We start from the raw sequence: 18093 nt of genomic DNA on the forward strand, positions 1-18093 counted from the left end.
AGGGTCAGCTGTAAGATTACTCAGTGTAACTCTGCTCTAATCCATCTACTCTGACTTTTTTGAGTGAGTATTCACTACATATCAGACACTACATGCTAAGTGATAAGCATCATCTTATTTAATCCTCACAACAATCCCATGAGGTAGGCACTATTTTACCTCCATTTTACACATGAAGAAACTGAGGCTCAGAGGGGTTAAGTAAGTTATTGAAGAGAACCCATCATTTTGACTCCAGATCCCAAGATCTTAACCAGCAAATCCGATCAGTGTCGATTTTATTAGGATGTTTTGGGGAAGATACTGTATATGAAAACACATACTTTATAGTGGGTTGAATGCAAGGTTTGTATTAAGATAAAATAGAAGCTTCCAATGCTTTGGGCTTTGCCTCAGAGCCCTGGAAGACCCTTTCATGCTCCTCTTGGATGGCAAAACTGGAGAGGCTCAGGAACAAGCATTGTTCAACAAGTGGACTCTTCCTGGCACCCACGTCCTCCGAAACCCCCAAGAACTGACAATGATGTTTTCGAGCTCCACTTTACGAATAAGTTATAGGAGGTAGGAAGAACTTAACAACTTGTCCAAGTTCACATAGCTACCAAGTGACCCAGTCCATTAAAACCAGCTCTGTTCGTAGCCATGAAACATTTCCCGCCAACCTTAAGGATTCCCAGCATCTGAATCCCATTTTAGGTACACAAGCTCTTTCATACCCCACCAGCCCCTGCACCGTCCCCAATCCAGAAGCTACTTTCGGAGCCACACCTTTCCCTCCAACCCCGCCCTTTACCTTTTCTAAGCCCCGCCCTTTCCCTTCAGAGTGGCCTCCTTTTTCCCAGCTCTATCCTCCCCAGCCCAGCTCCAAGTTCCATGCCCATCCAAAGCCCCGCCCTTTCTTTCCTGGGGCCCACTCTTCTGTTTAGTCCCACCCTTTACCCGGTGCTCAGCCCCTATTCGCCATACTGGGGCCTGCTTTACCGATGGCCCCGCCCACTCACTGCAAACCCCGCCCCATAGACTGGTTTATTCTCTTCCAACCCCGCCCCGCCCGTACCCATAACTCCGGGTCTCCCTTAGGCTCTAGCCCGCGTCCCTCTTGCTCCTGGCCCTGCCCCCAACCCCGCCCCGTAGCTCCGGCCCCGCCTCGCCGCCTCCCTCGGAGACCAAGGCCAGGTCCCTACCGCAGCCGCGGCGCCAGCAGGAGGGAGGGAGGAGGGAGGGAGGAGGCAGAGGGGGAAGGGAGAAGGGCGGGCTCCTCACGCCTAGTCCCGCGCTCACCGTCCGTGGCCGCAGATTCGCTACAAACGGCCCGACCACTCCGGATACCGAGTACCGGGACTTCAGTCTCCAGAAACTCAACTCTGAGGTGGAGGTGCTGGAAAAGCCCTGTGGAGTGTCCAGGGGCCCTTCCGAATCTCGGAGAATGGCCTCTCGAGCCTCAGTGGGCGGGCGGGGATCTGTGGCGAAAGTGCAGCTCGGCAGCGCCGCGGCGCCGCGTTTACCCTGCGCAGACGCCGTCGCCGCCGCTGCTGCCGCCGCCGCTGCCACTGCCTTTGCCGCCACCGTCTCAGCCGCCGCCGTCCCCGCGCTGCCTCCGGGAACCTCCATTGTTCCGGCGGCGCCGGGTCCCGAGGCCGAGCTACTTAGGGGCTCTCGAAAAGGGCGGCGGCCGCCGGAATTGAGACACCGGGGCGCCGGCGGGACTGGGAGCGGCAGGGGTCAGCGCGGGAATCCCGGGGAGCCGGGCCAGAGCGTGGGGCGGCAGGGGGCCAGGGTGGCTAGGTCTGCAGTCTTTGGAGTTGGGGCTCCTCTCCCCGCCCCGTCTTTCCCCGCCGGCCTCCCCAAGTGGGGTCGGAGCCCCGGCGGGCGTCCCCGGCGATGAGCCCGGACTCGAGGTGGCCGGTGAGTGCGGGCCTGGGACCAGGGCGGGAGTGGCCAGAGGGGAAGGGGTAGGCTACTTTCGTGGGGCGCACACTGAGCTGCCCGGCCCGAGTGTCCCTCGGGCGACTCTGGCCCAGAGAACTGACAGTGCATTGGTTCGCAGCCGGCATCCCGGGGCTACAGTGTATCCTTCGGGGCTGCCTGGGCCAATGGCAGGAGGGGAGCCTTGTTTAACTTGTTACACTTCGACAAAGGGGAAACGTAGCCGCATCCGGGAGAGGGCTGCGGGCACCTCCTGGGCCTAGCCTGATCCCTCTGGCCTCCGCCCCCTACTTCCTCCAGCCCTCTGAGCTCCTGGGCCAGATGCCACCGCCATACTCTAGGGCCTGGGGCCCTCCCCACGGGCTTTCAGATCTAAATTCCCGTGTTTCTCCTCTGTGCTTCTGCTGCTGAGTCCCAGCGGGACATTTGCCGGGGACTCTGTGCTGCCTAGGGAGCCAGGGTAGCAGAGCTGCTGCGTTCACCAGGGACCCATCGTTGAAAGAGGAAAGCTTGTTTGTGCCTTTGATTGGTTTGTGTTTAAAGACACAGCTGCAGGTAGAATGTAGGAGCAAGTTGGAGTTAAAGGAGTAGTTTTACTGATAGGGCAATCAGGGGTTTTACCAGAGAGGCTGGAACAGCTCACTAGATTGGTTAAGTCGCAGGAGAGGGGCCAAGAAGGGTCACTGTTATTCAGGGAGCTCAGGGTGGCTTTGCCTGGAATGGTGCCAAGCTCATAGTTAAATTGTTGAACTCAACTAGGCCTGGAGAAATTGGGGCAGTCTCTGACCAAGCTGGGCTTCCTGGGGGCTGGTGCCATCTGCTGACTCCACTCATCCAGGAAAGGAGGAGAGGAGGAAGGGAGGGCTTTGGGGACCAGCATGGAGCTGAGTGTGCCCAGATTGTCATGTTCCTGTTCGTACCCTTGGGCCTGGTACCACTCCCAGGGCCAGGGCATAGGCTTACCCTCAAGACCTCAGAAATGAACTAATGTTTTCTATAACCCAGTGATTTCTGCTGGAGCCCAGGACCACATCATTGGCTACCCATTCATGCTTCTATATGGGCTGACACTAGCCTTCAGCCATCACTCTCAGCTCCAGATCTGGTGATCTTCCCATTTAGCTATTCATTCAACAGGTTATTTATTCATTTGCCAGAACTACACTACATGCCAGGCACTGGAAATACAGAGATGGGTAGGCTTCAGTGTCTGCACTGCACAGCCTCCAGTCTTAACAGGAAGAGACAGAGAACTTCCACTGTGGTGATGCCATGGAGGAGGTGAGAATGAAACCATGTGGAAACACAGCTCCCCATGGGAGAGACAAAGAAGTAATAACAGAAGAAGTGACATTTGAGCTAGGTTTTGAAGAATGAGTAGGAGGTCACCAATCAGAGAAGATAGAAGGCATTCTAAATAGAGATCATCTTGAAGGAATAAGAAGTTATAACATTCAGGGAATGGCAGTTTGCCCTGGGTGGACGGAAGTACAGCTGTAACTGGTGAAAAGAAGAATCTCGAAAGGAGAACTAGGGCCAGACAGTGAAAAGAACACCCCGAATATCACCGTAAGGAGCTTGGATATTATCTTGAAGTAAGTGGGGAGCATCAGGAGACTTTTAATCAAGAGGCTCACATGATCATTGCTACTTGGTAGAAAGATCATTCTGGACACATTATGTGAGATGAGGCTAGAACTGAGACATAGGGCAGGATGGCTAGGCAAGAGGTGATAAGGCTCAGACTGTGGCCATGGTGTGGAGATGGCATTTGGAGATGCTGGCCAGGACCCTTGAGGAGAGGGAGGGCTGGAGAGATTGGAGTGGGCAGCCAAGCAGTCTTCCCCAGGCCAATGCTAATTGATCTGTACATTCTAGATGTGACAGCATGGGGGTGGACTTTGACGTGAAGACTTTCTGCCACAACTTGCGGGCAACTAAGCCGCCCTATGAATGCCCAGTGGAGACCTGCCGCAAGGTCTACAAGAGTTACAGCGGTATTGAGTACCACCTGTACCACTATGACCACGACAACCCACCGCCCCCACAGCAGACTCCACTCCGCAAGCACAAGAAGAAGGGACGCCAGTCACGCCCGGCCAACAAGCAGTCGCCTAGCCCCTCAGAGGTATCCCAGTCACCCGGCCGTGAGGTGATGAGCTACGCACAGGCCCAGCGCATGGTGGAGGTGGACCTGCACGGCCGCGTCCACCGCATCAGCATCTTTGACAACCTGGATGTGGTGTCAGAGGATGAGGAGGCCCCCGAGGAGGCCCCTGAGAACGGCAGCAATAAGGAGAACACCGAGACGCCGGCTGCTACTCCCAAGTCAGGCAAGCATAAGAACAAGGAGAAGCGCAAGGACTCCAACCACCACCACCACCACAATGCTTCTGCGAGCACCACGCCCAAGCTGCCCGAGGTGGTGTACCGGGAGCTGGAGCAGGACACCCCTGATGCCCCGCCCCGGCCGACCTCTTACTACCGGTAAGGCCCCCCTCCACCTCCCGACTCTGGAGAACTGGTCAAGCAGGGCTCAGGAGGCAAAGACAGGTGACAGGCGGCAGCTCACAGAGTGGCTGGGATAGAGGGTTGCAGAAGCATACTGGGCCTGCCAGGCAGTGAGAGGAAAAGTGCCCCAGCTAATGACGGTGGCACTTACCGTGCACGGCTGCGTGCCCTGCGCGGGGTGGCCCTTTTCTCTTCTCACAAGTTACTCAGGTGGGTATTCTCATTTCACAGATGAGAAAATGGACCAGACCTACCAAAAGTCACGTGCCGGTAGATAACTGAACCAGGTTCAAACCCAGGTTCCTCTGACTCCAAAGTTGCACTATGTCCACAGTAGCAGAAGCTCCAGTTATTTTTTTCCTGACCCTTTCTGTTCCATCACTGTGTGACCTTGGGAAAGGCATCTGGCTTCTGCTGGTCTGGTGACCCCAGCTGCAGAGGAGGTGTAGCTTTCCTCTGCCAGCCTATAGGTGCAAGACTAGGGACACTGACTTCATAAGGTCCTAAAAGCGATTTGTAAATCTGCAGAAGTAGTTTTCTTATTCCTTGTTCTATTACTGTCACCCATTCTTTAGCATGTGTAAGCAGTATTTTTGTCACCTATGTTTTGTACTTCTCCAAGGACCCTTTTATTTGTTTCACTTAATTTTTTCTTGGTACCCTACTTCCTTCCAAAAATTAGTCACAATGGCTCCTAATAAAATCACAGGCATAAGGCTAAATTCCTTTGACATGAGGTAAAAAATGAAGGAGTTGGGGAAGTATGGTGGTGAAACTATATACAGAAACCCTAGCGGAAGGATGGAATAAAAACCAAGTGTGAAACTTCTCCCTGAGAGTCTTGGCATCCAAGGCAAAGAGGGCGTTCGGATGAGTTAGTTAAGCAGCAGTCTTTGGTAACAGCTAATCAGAAGGCCTGATCTCTGAGAAGGGCTTGTTGTAAAGGTTCTTATGTGAAAAGTAGTTTTTACCAAAAGCGCAACCCACATGATATTATATTAAATCTCACTTCTTTTTAAGCAAATCTTTGGGAACCCAAGTGATTTGGCCCAGTGTGTCGCCTTCCTCTCACCCCATTCGCACATCAGCCAGTCTCCCCTTCCTCTCTTCTGTTCTTTGGTCTGTCCACCCCAGCTCCAGCTCCTTCTGGCTTTCCACTGTCTCTCCTCTCTTTTGGTCCTGACTGCCATGCTCACCCCTCTCTGGGCCTGCCCTCCCTCCTGATGGCTCTTCAGTGTGCTCTGTGCTCTGATAAGCAGCCCAGCTCATCTCCTTTTGCTCCTTTTCTTCCTCCCTCCACTCAGATTCACTCTTTCCTCCTGGGGATCAGATCTGTTCTCCAGGCAGCAGTTCTCAGCTGGTGCACTGCAATCAGTTGGGAGGTGTGTTGCATGTAATTTGTTGCTACTGTTAGCAGAACTGCCTGTTTTGGAAATGATTTGCTTTTTATATAAATTTGAGAAGATTTGAGGTCATCTCTCTAATAATACCATTTTCTCTTGCTCGCATCTGATGTGCTTTCTTGAGGGGGAGAGAGAGGGCGGAGTGTCAGCTGGTGTGCCAGGAATTGTACATAACATGTAGCCTACCTTGTCTGTGCTGCAGCCTGTAATCTGGGTGCACCGTGGGAGTGTGTTATGCACCACCATGTAATGTCACGTATGCCATGGCAGAAAAGAGGTTGAGAGCAGGTGCCAAGGCCTGGAAGGGACCAGATGGTCCACACTAGCCCTGAGCCACACCCTTTTTCAAGGATGAAAACATTAAAGCCATCTTGGGGAAGAGGTAAAGGACTAAGGAAGGCGCTGCTTCTGAGAGACATAGCATTTTAGCATTTTAGTCTCTCCTTTCTTCCACCCCCAAAATGCCTTTCAAGTGAACAACTGAGTGCCTCTTTCTGTGTGGTGAATCAGACATGGTCCCTGCCTCTGTCCAGCAGTGGAGAAGTTAAGACATATGAACAGTGCAGTACAAGGCAAGGTAGGTCAGAGGTATGCAAAAACTAATGACAAAGCTAAGATAAATTGAGTACTTGCTTCATGCCAGGTACTGTTCTAAGCATTCTACCTGTATTAACTCGTTTAATGTTCACAACAGTGCATGAAAGAGGTTAAGGTTAGCATCACCTCCTTACAGATACAGAAACCAAGGCCCGGGGTGGTTAGCTCCCTGGCCTGCGGTCGGGTAGACCGTGGCTCTGGGGCCCTTGCCCTCTTGGCCTGCTCTATTCCCCAGAGCCCCATTTTCCTTGTGGACAGGAGACAGGAGCGGCAGGAACTAACATTTTATCTAGGGCCTGCTATGTGCCACTTGATTGAGCCCGCTTGTTTTTGTAGTTCCATTTAATCCTGACAGTGTCTTTGGGAGTAAGCAGTGTTATCCTCATTCTACCATCGATAAAACAGGTTCAGAAAAGAGCACGGATGTCCTGAAGGTCACAAAGTAGCAGAGCCAGGATCTAAACCCAGGTTTCTTAGAAGCCGAAGCCCTGTTCTTTCCATCATAGCTCCCTGTAGCTGTACAGGGTGGGAATCAGGTCGCCTAGAGTGTGCACGCGTGGCCGAGGGTGGGGAGTCTGCTCTGTACCCCAGGCATGTGGAGCAGCCCTCTGCTCCAGTCCCGCTGGCCCCGTGCGTGCCAAAGGGTGGAGTTTGAATCCTTGCTCTGCCATTCCTGCTTGTGTGGCCTGTCTGTGTTGGGCAGTTAATTAACTTCTCAGAGCTTCAGTCTCCTCACCTACAAAGTGAGGGTATTAAGAACACTGACCCTATGGCTGTGGGGAAAATAAATGTGATAACTTAGCACCGTGCCTAGCTCACAGTAACTGCTCAGTAAATCTTACCTATTCTGACTCATCTCCTAAGGCTTTTCAGAGAGCAAAGACTACCCAGAGTTTGAGGGAGCCCTGAGCTGATGCTCGCACCAGCTGACAGAAGACCCACAGCAGCTCCATTCAGGGACACGGCCAGCTAGTGCTAAAATAACTTACATATAATTTGCAGGTGATAACTGAGGACCTTCCTTCCCCTGACTTTGCACCATTACCCAGACCACCCCAGTAATGGGTCCTAGCTCACCACCCTTGTCCCTTCAGGGGTCTGGCTGAGCCTCTGCACCTTGAAGGAGACAATGTAGCCGCTGGGACATGAGCTTTAGAATTGGCAGGCCTTGGTTCATCTCTCAGCTCTACCACTTTCACAAGAGACAGAGGGCTAGGGCAGGTGAATTAACCTCCCCAAAGGTTAGGTTTCCTTTTCTGCAAAACAGGAATGACTGTAGGACCGGTAGTACCTGGGATTGAGTTGAGGGTAGAATGAGACGACACATATGTGAAGGCACAGGCCTGGAATAGAGTAAGCGCTCAGCACCTGGAGCCCGTTGTCTCTAAGGGAGGGAAGGCTCAACCATGTGATGCCGAGCTGCCTGTGTGCACTGCAGGTACATCGAGAAGTCAGCGGAGGAGCTGGATGAGGAGGTGGAGTATGACATGGACGAGGAGGACTACATCTGGCTGGATATCATGAACGAGCGGCGGAAGACGGAGGGTGTGAGTCCCATTCCACAGGAGATCTTTGAGTACTTAATGGACCGGCTGGAGAAAGAGTCCTACTTTGAGAGCCACAATAAAGGCGACCCCAATGCGCTAGTGGATGAGGATGCTGTGTGCTGTATCTGCAATGATGGTGAGTGCCAGAACAGCAACGTCATCCTCTTCTGTGACATGTGCAACCTGGCTGTGCACCAGGAGTGCTACGGTGTCCCCTACATCCCTGAGGGCCAGTGGTTGTGCCGCCGCTGTCTGCAGTCACCCTCCCGTGCTGTGGACTGCGCCTTGTGCCCCAACAAGGGTGGTGCCTTCAAGCAGACAGATGATGGGCGCTGGGCCCATGTGGTGTGTGCCCTGTGGATCCCTGAGGTCTGCTTTGCCAACACGGTCTTCCTGGAGCCCATCGACAGCATCGAGCACATCCCACCAGCTCGCTGGAAGCTGACCTGCTACATTTGCAAACAGCGGGGCTCAGGGGCCTGCATCCAGTGCCACAAGGCCAACTGCTACACAGCCTTCCATGTGACATGTGCCCAGCAGGCCGGCCTTTACATGAAGATGGAGCCTGTGCGGGAGACAGGTGCTAATGGTACCTCCTTCAGCGTCCGCAAGACTGCCTACTGCGACATCCACACCCCCCCAGGGTCAGCACGCCGCCTGCCTGCCCTGTCCCACAGTGAGGGGGAGGAGGAGGAGGATGAGGAGGAGGATGAGGGTAAGAGCTGGAGCTCAGAGAAGGTCAAGAAAGCCAAGGCCAAGTCCCGGATCAAGATGAAGAAGGCGAGGAAGATCCTGGCAGAGAAGCGGGCGGCGGCACCTGTGGTGTCTGTGCCCTGCATCCCGCCACACAGGTATGTGGACAGGCTGCTGTGGGACGAAGTTGTGTTGGAGACTGACAGCCCCCCGAGTGGAGTAATAGGGTTGTGTTATCTTCTTCCCATCAGGAGCTACATAGAAAATTTTTTAAAAAACAACAAAAACAATTTCAGAAGAAGTTAGATCTAGCAGGTCACTTGACTTTTACATTAGGAACCAGAAACTTCATCTGGAAGAGCTAACAGGTGTTTTAAACTGCCTTCCATTTTGATGGTGTGGTTTAAGTTGGGAGAAAAGATAGAATAGCCCCAGCCCAACAGAAGTAGTTGTCTGACTCTGAAGGGAAAAGTGGAACAAAAAAGGGGGAAGGAAACACGCAAGGAGTTGTGAAATGGTTACCGCCACAAATAAGTCCAAATGAGGGCTGTGATGTTTTTGACTTTCTCTTGCGCTCTCTCGCCGATTTCCTGTAGTTTACTGCTGTGCAGTAGTACTGCATCTTAAAAGCCTCCCAGGCTCAGTCTGAGTTGGGTCTCCCAGGGTCAGATAGAACTCTGGGCTTCAGTGACAAGAGCACTCATAGGGGCCAAGCTCCCTGACCCCCTTGGTGAACAGGGTTTGGGATCTGGCTTAGTGCTGGGAGCTTGGCTTCCTGTCCACTGAAGGCCGTTGATGGCTCCGTTTGCTTTTCTGTGCTTTAAGCCCAGTGTTACAGGCCTTTTTGACAGTAGATAAAGTCCCTATTCAGCCCCACTCAGAAACTCTCACTGGCCAGAGACCCCTGTTCTGCTTAAGAAAATCAGGCCCCAAGAGTTTTTTTCTCTTTGCTCCCCTGCTTCCTAGGCTCAGTAAAATCACTAACCGCCTGACCATCCAAAGGAAGAGCCAGTTCATGCAGAGGCTGCACAGCTACTGGACGCTGAAGCGGCAGTCACGGAACGGGGTCCCACTGCTGCGTCGCCTGCAGACGCACCTGCAGTCTCAGAGGAACTGTGACCAAGTCGGGGTACTGTGTCAGATTCCCTGTGGGTGCTAGGAACCAGTGCCGGGGGGACGAGGACTGAGATTTGTGACTGTAGTTTCCAGTGTCTGAGGGCTTGGGCTTTTTCCTCCTTTAAGCTAACCCTCAAACCAGGCTCAGGATGCAACCCTTACAGAAACGCATTGTTCCTAGGTGTTCATCCATTCATTCACAACATGCACATTCCAAGCACCGACTTCAGTTGGCGAGCCTGCCAATAAGTCACTCTGCTCCCTCCTTTGGCTTTACCTGCCCTTGATCCCAGTTTACAGGGCTCTCCTTCCCTCTGGCTCTCTCATCATCTCCTGATCTCCCTTTTGCATCTACAGAGAGATTCTGAGGATAAGAACTGGGCCCTCAAAGAACAGCTTAAGTCCTGGCAGCGGCTTCGGCATGACCTGGAGCGAGCACGGCTGCTGGTGGAGCTGATCCGCAAGCGGGAGAAACTCAAAAGGGAGACGGTGAGACTCCTGAGCCAACTCTTTTTTATGGTGGGGAAAGCAGATCTGGGAAAACCGAAAACAGAGAAAAAGCATGTGTCTCTTGGCCGGGAAGCAACAGGGATGATGCTGGAGTCAAGTCTCCTAGAGCTCAGTGTGCTCTCAGGCTCACTGAAAGCAGAATGTCACAGGAGAGTGTGAATGGAATCCTAAATTATGTGAGGCAGGTAGCTGGTGTTGGGTGTTAAGAGAGGGAAAGTCCAGAGTGGTCACATAAACCTAGCTGCAGGGGGTGGAAGGAAGGCGAGTTCCCAAATCAGCTGCAACCATCTCCTCAGACCTCTCTGCCAAGGGACTGGCCCAGGCCTGGCTGATTGGGCCTTTGTGTGTGTCAGATCAAGGTCCAGCAGATCGCCATGGAGATGCAGCTGACCCCGTTCCTCATCCTCCTTCGAAAAACCTTGGAGCAACTCCAAGAGAAGGATACAGGCAACATCTTCAGCGAGCCGGTCCCTCTGTCTGAGGTAACCGAATTGGACGAAGTAAGAATCCCTTCCCCTCACCCCACCTTCTTTCTGTTCCTCTCCCAGTTGGACCCCTGCTGCAGGTCTGGGCCAGGGACTAGGAGGGGGCCTTGAAGAGAGGGGCTGGTGGCTCTGGGGCTCCAGAATGGACTGGAGCCACATGCATCACCTGGACTCTGTCTTGTCCCTGTCATACCTCAAGGCCCAGAATAGGAGGCAATCTGCACTCCTACCCCAGAGGCAGGGACTGAGTCTGCCAAATGAATAATCCCAGGGCAGGAAGACACTTTCCAGGTGCTGAACCCTAGAACGGAGAATTTAGAAGGCTCAGCACCTAAAGAACCATCTCTGAAGCCCTAGGTCCTGACTGGCAGACTCTTCTCTCTAAAAGGTATAAAACGAGAAGCCTGAGGCAGCAGCCTTCCTATAAATGTCAATGATAAGTTAAAAGAGCTATAGGAATGCAAGGTGTTGGTATTTCCAGAGGATTCCTCTAGCCATTTTCTTGCTAAAGCCTCATGTGGCTCTAGGAGGTAGATAGAGCTGTAATTTCATTACTGTTTTCCAGGTGAGGAAAAGAAGGCCCAGAGAGGTTAACAGACTTGCCAAGTTCACATAGCTTGTGACTAGTAAAGTCAGGACTAGAATCCAGCTTTCCTTTCCCCTGAGCTGTAGGCCTGCCTCTAACTGTGGTGGGAGGAGGTTGCTGGATACATTCCAGGGGGGTGTTGTAAGGAACAGGGGTTTGGGGGAGTGAGGAGCATACCTCCACTTAGCTACACCTGCCGTGTCCTCCCAGGTGCCTGACTACCTAGACCACATCAAAAAGCCTATGGACTTTTTCACCATGAAGCAGAACTTGGAGGCTTACCGCTACCTGAACTTTGATGATTTTGAGGAGGACTTCAACCTCATCGTCAGCAACTGCCTCAAGTATAATGCCAAGGACACCATCTTCTACCGGGCAGCAGTGCGGCTCCGTGAGCAGGGTGGTGCTGTGCTCCGCCAGGCCCGGCGCCAGGCAGAAAAAATGGGCATTGACTTTGAGACGGGCATGCATATCCCCCACAGCCTGGCTGGAGACGAGGCCCCACACCATGCCGAAGATGGTGGGTGAAAAGTCACACACACCCATAGAGGCCAATGCCAGGGATGAACAGCTTTCCAAAAGTCCCCTCCTGGGAGCAGGCAGTATAGGCAGGAAGCAGCTAGGCTGAGCAGTGGCAGGCTATCCCCAGGAATGCTGTCCAGGAAGCCAGACTAGGTGAATGGACAGCAATCCTCACCATTCCACATCTTGGTGCTGCTGTTTTACAGCCGTTCCTGGTCAGAAGCGGAAGGGAGAAGAGTGGGTTTCTTGCTGCCTGCCCAGGTTTAAGGGGCCCAGAGGGCTGCCCTGAGCCTGACCTTTCCCCCCATCCCCACCCCCAGCAGCAGAGGAAGAGAGGCTGGTCTTACTGGAGAACCAAAAGCACCTGCCAGTGGAAGAGCAGCTGAAGTTGTTGCTCGAGCGGCTGGATGAGGTGAATGCCAGCAAGCAGAGCGTGGGCCGCTCACGGCGTGCAAAGATGATCAAGAAAGAGATGACGGCCTTGCGGCGGAAGCTAGCCCACCAGCGGGAAACTGGACGGGATGGGCCTGAGCGGCATGGCCCCTCCAGCCGGGGCAGCCTGACACCCCACCCAGCAGGCTGTGACAAGGATGGGCAGACGGACAGTGCCGCCGAGGAGAGCAGCAGCCAGGAGACAAGCAAAGGTCTGAACCCCATGGCGTGGTAGACCCCAAGGCCAGCCAGACTTTGACTCTGCAGCAGACTCTTGGCCCCTGCCATCCCCTGGGCAGAGGTCCCTCCTGCACAGCTAGCTGCACTTTCCCCTCATTCCCCAACTAGGGGCCTCTTAGCTGCCTCTCTGGCTCTTTGTGTGAGACAATGTTCCCAGCTTCCTGCCCCTCAAATTATCTCCTCAAGTCTAGCTGGACTTACAGTCCTACACACCCAGGGCATACCCTGGACATATGCCCTTCCCGTACCAGGCCCCTCACCAACTCTCCTTCTCTCTTTCTCTGCTCCAGGCCTGGGTCCCAACATGTCCTCAACCCCCGCACATGAGGTGGGCAGGAGAACCTCAGTTCTGTTCTCCAAAAAGAACCCGAAGACAGCTGGACCGCCCAAGAGGCCGGGCCGGCCCCCCAAAAACCGGGAGAGCCAGATGACCCCCAGCCACGGAGGCAGTCCTGTGGGGCCCCCCCAGCTCCCCATCATGGGCTCCCTGCGTCAGCGCAAGCGGGGTAGGAGCCCTCGGCCCAGTTCGAGTTCAGACAGCGACAGTGATAAATCCACAGAAGACCCCCCAATGGGTGAGCCTCTCCTTCACCCAGCCCCCCAGTAGAGTTAGCAGAGCTGCCATTCTTTCCAATATAACTCCCACCTATCCCTTATTTGCCCGTAGTATGTCAGTGCTGTAAGGACCCTTAGGAATCCTTTAATTCCTCCGTTTTACAGATGGGGAAACTGAAGCCCAGAGACACTGACCCAGCTTGATTCCCATCCAGGGCCCCCTCCATTGTATCACTTTACCTTTTCTCTTCTTATCCTCGTTGGGGAATCTCCTGCCCTTTAAGCCATTTGTGTCCTAAGGCCAATAACTGCCAAGGGAAGTGTGAGGGGTGGGGCAGGGCTGTGGCCAGCTGTGGTGGACACTGCCCAGCACTAGCTCTGCTGGCCAAGGTTGGAGGAATTTTCCAGCACAGAAGGGAAAGCCAAGCTCTAAGCCCCTCTTATCCCCAGTAGATCTCTGATCTACATCTTCCTGACCGATTCCTTCCCTCCTCCCCCTCCCCCCAACCAAGACTTACCAGCCAATGGCTTCAGCGGTGGAAACCAGCCAGTAAAGAAGAGTTTCTTGGTATACCGTAATGACTGCAGCCTTCCCCGGAGCAGCTCCGACTCTGAGTCCAGCAGCAGCAGCAGCAGCAGCGCTGCCTCAGACCGGACCAGGTACCAGCCCTCCAGATCAGGCCTGCCTCCGGGATGCCCTTCCAGATTTCCTTATGGGGAGTGCGGTGGCAGCCGTCCCAGCTTAGATTAAGGTGGCTCAAGCCAAAGGTTCTCTGCAAAATAAATGGAATAGTTGAGACTGTCACCCTAATGGAACACAGGGGACCATCCAGGGTTAAGCCCATATTTTAGAACAGAGGGCATAAACTGATGCCTTGTGGCCTGGATTTGTCCTGCAGACGTATTTTGTTTGGCCGGCATGGTTTTTTTTTTTTGTTGTTTTTTTTTAGTGAATCCAGAAGTACCATATAAAATTCCCAGTTTCTGTATTCTCTTTAAAAATCAGATCTGGCTGAGTAGCATATACCCACATCTTCAATTCTGACTAGTGTTGCCTTAAGATAGGGCATCACTACTGCTAATTCCAGCCCACGTCAGTCATATCAACCCCAAGTCCCTGAGGGCTGTGAGTTTGAAATTCTTCAGTTAGCCTCTGCTTTCCAGAAGTCTTAGACCCTGGGGGCTTAGAGAAGAGAGGATACCCACCATGGCATTCCCCCTACATCTTCCCATTCTTTGAGTTGAGTTTCTGGTTTGTCCACAGCACAACGCCCTCAAAACAAGGCCGGGGCAAGCCCTCCTTCTCTCGGGGCACATTCCCAGAGGACAGCAGTGAAGACACCTCAGGCACTGAGAATGAGGCCTACTCCGTGGGCACTGGCCGCGGCGTGGGCCACAGCAGTAAGTACGCCCGCCCAAAGCCAGGGATGCCGGGGGCTCAGTGTCAGGGCCTTATCAGCCCCCTGGCTGCTGATCCGCCCCCTCTCTCCCATTCCTGTGAAGTGGTGAGGAAGAGTCTGGGCCGGGGAGCTGGCTGGCTGTCAGAGGATGAGGACTCCCCCCTGGATGCTCTGGACCTGGTGTGGGCCAAATGCCGAGGGTATCCATCGTACCCAGCTCTGGTAGGCTTCTGCTTTTTTTTTGTCATACCTCTTGCCTTCTAACCTCATGACACAGACTCAGAATTAGCAGACTTTTCCTACTCTCTGCTGAGCAGCAGAACACAGAGGTATTTGGCAGACAGACACTGAGAGGTCCCTGGTTAGTTGCTCCATCTTTCTCTTTTTCTTCCCTTTGGCCCTTGGGCTCTGAAATAGTTCAGCCTGGGAAGAAGCCAAGGGTGAGCATTGCAGCCCTAGTTGTATGATAATCTTTTTCTGTCTCCACTTCAGAGGTAATCTGGAAATTCTTGGATAGGGTAAGCCTTGGGGAAGGAGACTGAACTAAACCAAGGTCTTATTACACCCTTAGATCATTGATCCAAAGATGCCCCGGGAAGGTATGTTCCACCATGGGGTTCCCATCCCTGTGCCCCCACTGGAGGTGCTGAAACTTGGGGAACAAATGACCCAGGAAGCCCGAGAGCATCTCTACCTCGTCCTCTTCTTTGACAACAAGCGAACCTGGTAAGGGAGGAGTGGAGCATTTGGTGTGACTCACAGCCACAGATGCAACTCTGGGTATGGGGGCAGGCTGCCAGAAAACTCCAGCAACAGACAGACTGGGCTATCTATAAGTCATTGGGGGAAGGACTTAGATCTTTGAGCAAGTCTTGTCCACGAGTCTGAGAGACTGAGTGAGCAGCAGCTGACAGACAGCTGTAGCTAGAAACCAAGTGACTGTGATAAATGTGGGGGTGGCTCCCCACCTAAAGTGGCTTCTAGACTTAGTGTTCCTACCTCTGCCTCCATGGTAACAAGACAGGGATAAAGCAGGCAGAAGCTTTCAGGCTCTGAGTCCCTGTTCCATCACATTATGTATGTAGTCTTTTGCTCTTGTTAATTGTAGAGGATATTTATTGTCAGTTTAGTCTGCCTGGAGCCCACAAGACAGGGCACCTATTTCAGGTTAGGTCAGGGCTCCTTTTTTCACCCATAAATACCCTGTGGTTACCCCCCAGTGTGACTGTTGACTGGGCTTTTTCATCACTAGGCTAAGCAGTTCCTTAAGGGCATGGACTGCCTCTCTTGGTTTCTGTAATTCCCACCAGAGCCTGGCCCAGACTGGGCACTCAGAAGGTGGTTCTTAATGAATAATCAAGTGAAGAAGGCTGGTGCTTGTTACTTTCCTACAGATAAGAGATGACTCATTTGATCCTCACCTCATCCTACAGGCAGTGGCTGCCCAGGACTAAGCTGGTTCCTCTGGGTGTGAACCAGGATCTCGACAAGGAGAAGATGCTGGAAGGCCGCAAATCCAACATCCGCAAGTCAGTACAGATTGCCTACCACAGGGCTCTGCAGCACCGCAGCAAGGTGCAGGGCGAGCAGAGCAGTGAGACCAGCGATAGTGATTGATACTGTCCAGCACAACCCAACCCACAGTGCCCTGCCACCTCCCTCCTTCCCTTTGCTCACTGTCCTGGAGTGGCACCGGCCTCTGCACTGACTCATTCCTGGTCTTGGGGCCAGTCTCAGGGGAAGCTGGGTGGGGGAGGTCCCTCCCGCCCTGAGTGCAGCTGGACTGTACAGAACACTCCAAGGGCCCATGGCGGCTCCACGCAATGAGAGAGGAGGTCCCACAGGCCAGAAAGCTCCAGAGACCTCATGGCATTGTAGCGCAGGGTGGTGGGCCAAGGTTAGGACACTGCGTAAAACAGGCCATCCCATCACCTATGCCTGCTCGTGCCAGGAGAATCCCTAACCGCCTAGTGGCCTGAGGCCTCTGAGGTGGTAAGGTGAGGGGGCATCTGCCCAGCCTAGCAGTGGGATTGATGTCTGTCCAGCCCGGAAGAGGGGCACTAGGTGACCCCCTCCCCTGCTGTTGTAAATACTGTAATTAGCGGAGAATTTAAATTATTCTCATTTGTAACTGCGTTTCCGGGTCGCGCCAGAGTCATTTGGTACTAAAAAATACAGGGGCCTGTCCCCACTTCCCTTCTTCCCATAGATTCCCCCACCTTTCAAACTGGTTTGTATTTATTTCAAAGGAAGAAAATATATTGATTCTTAGAAAATGAATGGTCTGTTTGGAATTCTTGGTTCTTGCTTTCTGCCAAGGCAAAGAGATGAAAAGGTAGGTTCTGTCTCCCAGGGATGGTAAATAATTGGGCCCAAGTGGTTGCTGACTGCTGTGCCTGCTGCATTTATAAGATAACAGCAAAGATAATATGAGAGCTCCTACTTCCCATGCACTTAACTGAGTGGTAGACCCTGTGCTGAAGCACCTTTAGGTATAGTTTTGTATAATCCTTGCAATAATTGGGGCAGGGTAATAGGGTAGTTGTCTCCACAAAGACACTGAGGTCTAGAAAAATTGAGTAACTTGCCTAAGTTCCCACAACTAGGAAGTTACAGAGCTAGGATTTGAACTCAAGTCTGTTTGTCTGAAAAGCTAGCTCTTTAACCAGTATGCGGATCTGCTGGCAGAGCGTACTGCCCATTCTTTCATAAACTGCAGATGCTTCAAGGCCTTGCCAGTGGATGGTCCAAGTGCTGCTTCAGAATCACTATAGCTGTGACCTCCTTTTAGCTTGGGACCAAGCAGGTTTCGTTCATTCCCAACCTTGACACCTTCTCTTCCAATTTAAACATTTATTGGAGAAATGCTCTCCAAGCGCTGGGCCACCTGTGGGCTGGCATGCCTACAGATGAAATAACCACAGGAAGCAGCTGTCCCGGGGCCTTGCAGCTTCTTCCAGGCTCCCAGGGGGCCCCAGCTAGGAGCTTTGGATGGGTGGGACACAAAGATAAATCAGCTGCCAATCTTGCCCTTAAGGAATGTGCAATCTAGTCATTCAGAAATCACTGGGCTAGAAGGGGAAAAACACTCAAATGGAGTTCTTGTCTCCTTGTTTTTTGTGTCTTTCTCCAGAAGGGAGGAAATTACATAATCTTTCCTGGGCCAGGCAGCCGGCCCTGGCAACTGGGCTACCCCGGGGCACACACTGGTCCGTGGTCCTGTAGCCTCCCTGGGCTGCCGGGCCCAGTTCCTACACATGCCCCAGTCGTCAGGGGGGTGCGAGGCAGGGAGGCCCTAGAAGGAAAGAAGCAGCCGTGGCAGCCGGAAGGCGGGACAGTCCCTGGACAGGACAGTCAGAGGAGGCAGGCTTCTGACGGGTGTAGTCTGTGAGGAGGCCTAACGCTGCTCAGGAAGAGGCCTCGGAGGGGGCCAGCTCAGCGCACGAGCACGAAGGCAGAATCCTCAGGAGCCCGACGCTATGGAGACACCGCAGGGGCTCAGCAGGCCCAGAGGGGGTTCATGGGAGGCGGACTGAAGAGGGCGAGCATCGGCCTGGAGAGGCTCGGTGA

At 53.2% G+C, this 18093-nt stretch overlaps 1 protein-coding gene across 8 annotated transcripts; it reads left to right on the forward strand.

The window, feature by feature from the left end:
- The first annotated feature begins 1546 nt into the window (after positions 1–1546).
- Positions 1547–16803, forward strand: BRPF1 (bromodomain and PHD finger containing 1). 8 transcript variants are annotated; one of them, XM_032458902.1, is made up of 14 exons: positions 1550–1905; positions 3805–4413; positions 7876–8835; positions 9644–9806; positions 10151–10282; positions 10657–10803; positions 11585–11894; positions 12217–12540; positions 12859–13143; positions 13636–13783; positions 14388–14524; positions 14627–14745; positions 15095–15249; positions 15957–16803. In XM_032458902.1, exons 2-14 carry the CDS (start codon positions 3815–3817, stop codon positions 16138–16140), a joined length of 3663 nt encoding a protein of 1220 aa, XP_032314793.1. In that variant the 5' UTR covers positions 1550–1905; positions 3805–3814; the 3' UTR covers positions 16141–16803. The 8 variants fall into 8 exon arrangements, with proteins under 8 accessions (XP_032314797.1, XP_032314791.1, XP_032314798.1 ...); XM_032458904.1 differs by having other exon boundaries at positions 1551–1905; positions 10657–10785; XM_032458903.1 differs by having other exon boundaries at positions 1552–1905; positions 12220–12540.
- The last annotated feature ends 1290 nt before the right edge of the window (positions 16804–18093 follow it).

Source organism: Camelus ferus, chromosome 17 (genome assembly GCF_009834535.1).
Source record: "Camelus ferus isolate YT-003-E chromosome 17, BCGSAC_Cfer_1.0, whole genome shotgun sequence".
Lineage (NCBI taxonomy): Eukaryota > Metazoa > Chordata > Mammalia > Artiodactyla > Camelidae > Camelus > Camelus ferus.

Coding starts and splice junctions, on each gene's coding strand:
- BRPF1 (XM_032458900.1), top strand. CDS start 3,815: ATGGGGGTGGACTTTGACGTGAAGACTTTCTGCCACAACTTGCGGGCA. Junction 10,283..10,656: donor AGAAACTCAAAAGGGAGACG/GTGAGACTCCTG, acceptor TGTGTGTGTCAG/ATCAAGGTCCAGCAGATCGC. Junction 13,784..14,387: donor GCTGCCTCAGACCGGACCAG/GTACCAGCCCTC, acceptor GTTTGTCCACAG/CACAACGCCCTCAAAACAAG.